The sequence below is a fragment of the Lactuca serriola genome, chromosome 1 (genome assembly GCF_051521515.1).
Source record: "Lactuca serriola cultivar US96UC23 chromosome 1, Lser_US96UC23_V15, whole genome shotgun sequence".
Classification (NCBI taxonomy): Eukaryota; Viridiplantae; Streptophyta; class Magnoliopsida; order Asterales; family Asteraceae; genus Lactuca; species Lactuca serriola.
In genome coordinates, this window is record NC_136408.1 from 17942715 (window position 1) to 17949392 (window position 6678).

Below are 6678 nucleotides of genomic sequence, written 5' to 3' on the forward strand. Positions count from 1 at the left end.
AATTTGTTTAGCATATATTTTTAGTCAAAAAATATTTCTGTGTTCATTAATAGTTAATATAATTATTTTTGGCTAAAAAAGTTCATTTTGTTTTATTATTAATTAATAATAATTTGAATATTTAGTTATTCATCACAAAATTTTTATTAGCTTAGATGTAAACACACAATCGTACCTTTTATTCGATTTATATGGAAATTTATGAGAATTGCCAATAATAAGCTTGCAATTCAGATACACAAAAGTATAGTACAGAAAGGATCTTCAAAAATATCTCCACCTGAGAGAGAATTGTTGCCTTTTTCTCCCCAAGATATACAACAAACCACACCATCTTCTACATCTGCTTCCCGATTACAGTGTGTGTAGAGAAATCAAAAATCTGAATCTAACATGGGGAGGGGAAGAGTGACGTTGAAGAGGATCGAGAATAAGATCAACCGCCAGGTCACTTTCTCGAAACGGAGATCAGGATTGTTGAAGAAAGCTCATGAAATCTCCGTCCTCTGTGATGCCGATGTCGGCCTCATCATCTTCTCCACCAAAGGAAAGCTCTGCGAGTTTGCTTCCGATGCATCGTACGTCTCTCTCTCTCACATCTTCTTCCTCTTCTCCTTTTTTTTTTTCTTCTTTTTCTTCTTCTTCTCCGATAACTCGTTAGTATTTCCCCCTAAATTTTGTTTGATTTCTACACCTTTAATAACGTTTTAGATTTTTGTTGTTACTAACATATGTAGTTTGTTCGTTCGCTTTCAGTTTTGATTATCGCAGCATCTGATGAATTAATTGCAGAAATTTACAAAAACCTTGAATATTTGTAATTGTTGACATGAGATTTAACTTAAAATTTTAGAAATTATCCGAAATTTGCAGTCTGGCGAAGTTAAATCTCTATTTTCTTTCAGCATGATTCTAATTTCGCGTAATCGTCTCTGGACCTTCAGATCTGTGGTGGTTTTAGTTCAGATCATATAGATCAAGCACAATTTTACCAATATCATAATATTTTGATGCTTGTATTTTATGACTTGACTCTGCGCACAGACAAAACCTTTTCTAAATATGGAAACTTAGCAGATTCATGCAAAATACTTTTTATATACTTCTCCTCCTGCAACATGTAATTAAAAATTTAAACCTTTTGATTTTAGGTTAGATCCATAAGCACAAAAATACTTGCGTTATTTATTTCACTTTTCATGTTTTTCATAATCGTCAAGATTTTGAGATGGAAATTTAGGGTTTATGTGATAAGAATGACAATGAATAAAGAAAAGGAACCAATGAAATAACGAAAACACATACACTAGGTCAAGTCATACCATCATTCTTCTTTTCTCTCTATTCCTTTTTTATTGAAAACTTTTTATTTATTTAATCGAAGCAATCAGAGTTGAAAAAACCTCGGGTCTTGTTTTCTGATGTAGGATATATCTTCACTGTAAACCTGATAATTTGTTTAATATGTAAATTATTATTAATTTCAACGTAACTAATTAATGTATATTTAATAAATAATTATTTCTTTAATTAGCAATAGCACTAATTAAATGCATGAAAATGAATTTTACTTGTATAGGAAGTATAAAAAAAAAAAACAATTTATGCAACTTCACTCTAAGATAAACATAATCAGAGATAGTACTAACAGCAGAACTTAATGTTAATTAGAGACTCTCGAACAGTTTCAGGAAAAAAAAAGCTTAGACTTCTGTATAGGGTCAATATAATGAAATATTTTGTGTTTAACTCTAAACTCTTAATGTAAAAGTACAAAAATAGGTTTTGGTTCCAATGAACTAACTAAACATGGGGACAGTGTCACCATTAAAGTTCATATATATAGTTCTAATCAAACAAGCTTTTATATCCCCTAATTGGTGATTAGAACGAAGTACGAATTACTATCAATTCTAATAAAATAAACACCCAGAGCTTGGGTTATTTAAATCAGATCATTCAATACCAAAACATGGTATGATAATTACCTCTTTGTCATCCATCAGTAGTCAATGAAAATACATTTATGTTGTCATCCAACTTGCCTTTCATTCCATTGGGAATATATGATCACACAAAACTCTCAAATACTTTTAGATGATGGAATTAACTAGGCTTTGTATCATATCAAACTTTAACATGTAAAATATTAATTGCAACATCTTTAGAAGAAAATTTTTACATCTTCATATTTTTTCTATTTGTTCTTTCAGATATAAAGTTTTGATGTGGTGTATAACGGATTGTCATTTCATGCCAAATGTCACTGTCTTTGTAATATTTCTCAAAATTCTTTTGAATAATATCTATCTCTAATCGCTCCACAGAGTGTTGCTTTTTGGCATAATAAAATTCTCCACTTCTACCTTGAAGTTCTAGAATTTTGTAGAATACTTAGAAGTTTCTATGATACGATGCACCCAAACATTTGGTGAGTAATCTCCAATCACATATAGATAAAACAAAAGTTGCCTAGCTTTTTCAAAGATAAAAAATTGACATGCACCAAAAAGTTGGAATGATATTTTTTTCTTGCCAATAGGATTTGGAAGGAAAATAAACATTTTTGTTCCTTTCAAAAGTAACAAGCTTTCATAAATATCACTAACACGGTCAATGTCAAACAAATATTTTTTAGACCATATATGAGCAAAATAAACTTTAAGACATATTTTTTAAACGCTTAATTGTTTTGTTTTAAATTGTATTCACGAACAACACTTACCTTATATGGTTTTTCATTTTTGATTTTAACCTCTAACTATTCTCAAAAAAAAAAAAAAAACTTGGAATTTGTTTTGTTGAGTGGCATATGCTTTGATGGGGTCACTATTTACAATACTCGTGAGCAATAATCCAAAATGAATTGTGTCTATGTTTTATGCAAGCTTTCAACTCCTTGAATTTTTTTTTCTAAACGGTTGAATGTATATAAAAAATAAAAAATAAAAAATAAAAAATAAAAAAAATAAAAAAAAAAAAAAAAACAAAATGCTAGCAAAGAGCTAGCAATTCAACAAAACAACTAGTTCATGAGGGGATTAAGCATCCAATCCAATTTCTCATAACCTTACGATTTTAAGTAGAAAACCAATTATACCAAAACAGAATAACCGAATCAAATAAAAACTCTTTCTTGTATTCCAGTAAATTAATTTGCAACCGAACCCTTTTGCCCTTTTCATCTCCTTTGTATGAATTTCAATAACTAGCATACACGTTTTCTGAAGTTTTTTCCCCAAGAGTCCTCATATGATTATACTCCTTGGTGTATATAAAAAGCATGTGTTGATTTTTCTTCCATGATATTCTTAAATGTTACTTTTGAGCTTGTGACAAGTATTTCTCATTTTTCAACTTCCATATGCGCCTTTTTAGTTGTCTCTCACTCTTCAATAGATCCAAGAAAGGCCTTTTTTTTATACTCTATTTAGTATAATTTTCTAAATAGAACTGTCTAGTTAATCGAACTAGGCTCCAATACTAGCTTGTTTAAAATATGTTGAGATGGACAATACATTTCGTTTTTTTAATTGATCTCCTCATCAATCCATTCTACATACCGACGCAAATATGTACGAAATTTATAGCTTAATCTTCCACATTCATTTACTACTTACATAATTTCTTTCATAAATCCTCATTTTCATGACTCGTTTTATTAGGTTACAAGAACTTAAACTCTAAAAGAAGCAAAGTAGAAACTTCTCCAAAGTATGTGCAAGTTAATTTATTTTAGGGCCAACATAATATAGAACTAAACAATGAAACATGATTAGTAAATAGGGCAAAAACCAGACGTTACCTCACAACTTGGTATCATGACTAACAATATATAAGAAAATCATAATGTCCCGTTTAAGAAATATAGTATCCAAGCATGAACTTGATATCTCACACTTATGGATTCTAATCACCTTACTATAATAACACATATAATGAAACATGATTAGTAGGCCTAATCAACTAAATGTAAGAGATGAGATGAAACTATAATCAATAACAAGTCCACAATCCCAAATCACAAACTAAGAATCCCAAATATTACACCAAAAATCACAACTTTGTAAGTGGTCAAGGATGGTCATTTGACAAACTAGCATCTACAACAACTCATTCCTTTAATATTTAATGTATTCAAAACCTAAATGTTTTCAATAAAATTAGGATTTTTAAGAAAGAATCCATGAAGACTAAGAGCTAAATCGGTGGAGGGTTGCACATTAGATGTTAATTGCTAAGTATGATTACAAAATCACCATTTTATCTTCCTTTTTACTATAAGTTTATAATAATATATGGATTATTTATGTTTCGATATCACTTATGGTCACATATCTTGTTTGTGGTATATTAATATTTTTACACTACTACTAGCAACAGGATGGAAAGCATCCTTGAGAGGTACGAAAGACACTCATATGAAGAAAGGAACAATACTACAACCGATCAAGAATCAATTGTATGTTCAATACCTACGTATTTTATATAAACTTCATGATACTTTTATAACTAACCTTAAAAATCACTCATAAATTATAGGGTAAGTGGACATTGGAACATGCGAAGCTCAAATCTAGAATTGAACTTTTGCAGAAAACCCAAAGGTAAAATTTATTAATTAAACCATTTTTTCATTATAGATATGATGGTAAATAATGCATGTTAATCTGCTTGTCATAGTCATGTTATGGGAGAAGACCTTGATTCCTTGAGTCTCAAAGAGCTTCAAAACTTGGAGCACCAAATGGATACGTCTATTAAACATATTAGGTTGAGAAAGGTATAAATATTCTGCTTTAAGAACCATAATAATAACATATGTTTTTGTATAATGTTTTAAACCAAAATTCTATTATTCACAGAACCAACTCATGACTGAGACAATTTCTATGCTACAGAAAAAGGTACGTTAGTAAGGATATCTTTCAATTACATAATGAAAATAAAAAACAAGTGTCACCCTGAAGCATAAAAATTCCTTACTTTTTATTACTTGTAGTGAAACAATTCATAAAATTTGATTATAAATACACAGGAAAAGGCATTGCAGAATCAAAACAACACATTGTCAAAGAAGGTAATATATTTTTTTTTTGTAAATTTTAACTAAAATACAATGTGTCTAATTGTTCTTAAAATGTCTAGCATACCATATAAAGTAATGAAAAGTAAACACTATGCAGATCATAGAAGTAGAAAAAGAACAATCACAACAACCTCCTGTAGAGCAACAGAACAATGACAACATGCCTTCACTTCATTTTAGCACCTTCATTACGTTAGCCTCTTGATCCCTTCTCATTTTATCACAACAGAACAATGACAACATGCCTTCACTTCATTTTAGCACCTTCATTACGTTAGCCTCTTGATCCCTTCTCATTTTATCTATATCACTATTTGTGTATATATATATATATATATATATATATATATATATATATATATATATATATATATATATATATATATATATATATAAAACTTTATTTATATCTATATGTAGGACATGTGAGGGAAGAATTGATGGACCGGAAAAAGCAATTCCAAGAAAAGGTCAACCTTCAATAGTATTGCCTCCATGGATGCTTCAGCATATAAACCAGTAAAGGTTTCCTATGTAAAAATAAAACCCTTATTTTCAATGTGTCCTCTTAAAAATCAAATGGTTTATGGATATGTAAAACATATATAATTTTTGCTATTTGAGAGGAGGGGTGGAAGTGTAAATATCATAAGAAGGATGTATCATACATTTTATATATGTATGGTGAATAGCATGACCTATATATGAATTAGTAAATCTTTGTTATAGTACCCCATGAGCATGTACTAAATGTTATCTTCAAACTAGTAATTGAGTTCGCGTTTTGCGGCGAGGTTTTATGTTTTTTTGTTACGTATTAGGAGTGACAATTGATTAAACCAATGACATTTTATAAAGTTCAAAGTTGATGAGATCAAAGTAACATTTAAAAAAATAGAGATGAAAAATACATTTTACAAAGTAGATGATTAAAAATCATATTATATATTACTATAAGGATGGGGGATAAACGCAAAAGTCTAAAAAACGAAAGAATAAAAATGATATTTAAGAAAGTTGAAGGCGGAGGGGGTGAAAGTGAAAATCTAGAAAACAAAAGGGGAAAAGTGATATTTAACAAAGTTGAAGATGGAAGGGATGAAAGTGACATTTTAAAAAGAAAAGGGGTGAAAAAAATTCATTTTCCAAAATAAAGAGGATGCAAATGATGGTTATACAGAGTCGTCGGATTAAAGTTACACTTTACGCATTGATATATACTTGTACTAACATAAACACAAATATAATATTTTACAAAATTGAATGTTGAAAAAAAAAGGGGGAGGGGGGGGGGGGGCATATACTTTTAAAAAAAATAAATGGTAGAAAATAAGTTTTACAAAGTAGATGAGAAAAAATCATATTGTATATATATTATAGGGACGGAGGATAAACATTAATATCTAGAAAACAAATGGATAAAAATGATATTTTATAAATTTGAAGGTAGAGAGAGAGAGAGAGAGGGGGGGGGAGGTGGAGGGATAATCTTTTAAAAAATAGAGGATGGAAAATATCATTTTACAAAATAGTGAAATACAGGTGGTCAAAAATGAATGATCATACAAAATTAAAGGATTAAAGTTAAA

The 6678-nt window shown here is 29.4% G+C and overlaps 1 protein-coding gene across 2 annotated transcripts; it reads left to right on the top strand.

Annotated features, from left to right (window-relative positions):
* The first annotated feature begins 245 nt into the window (after positions 1–245).
* On the top strand, positions 246–5820 carry LOC145061483 (agamous-like MADS-box protein AGL8 homolog). Of its 2 annotated transcripts, none has more exons than XM_079009007.1 (8): positions 246–578; positions 4378–4462; positions 4543–4607; positions 4684–4783; positions 4866–4907; positions 5039–5080; positions 5187–5281; positions 5510–5820. In XM_079009007.1, the coding sequence occupies exons 1-8, from the start codon at positions 394–396 to the stop codon at positions 5610–5612; spliced, it is 717 nt and encodes a 238-aa protein (XP_078865133.1). In that variant the 5' UTR covers positions 246–393; the 3' UTR covers positions 5613–5820. The 2 variants fall into 2 exon arrangements, with proteins under 2 accessions (XP_078865133.1, XP_078865203.1); XM_079009077.1 differs by having other exon boundaries at positions 4384–4462.
* Positions 5821–6678: the final 858 nt, after the last annotated feature.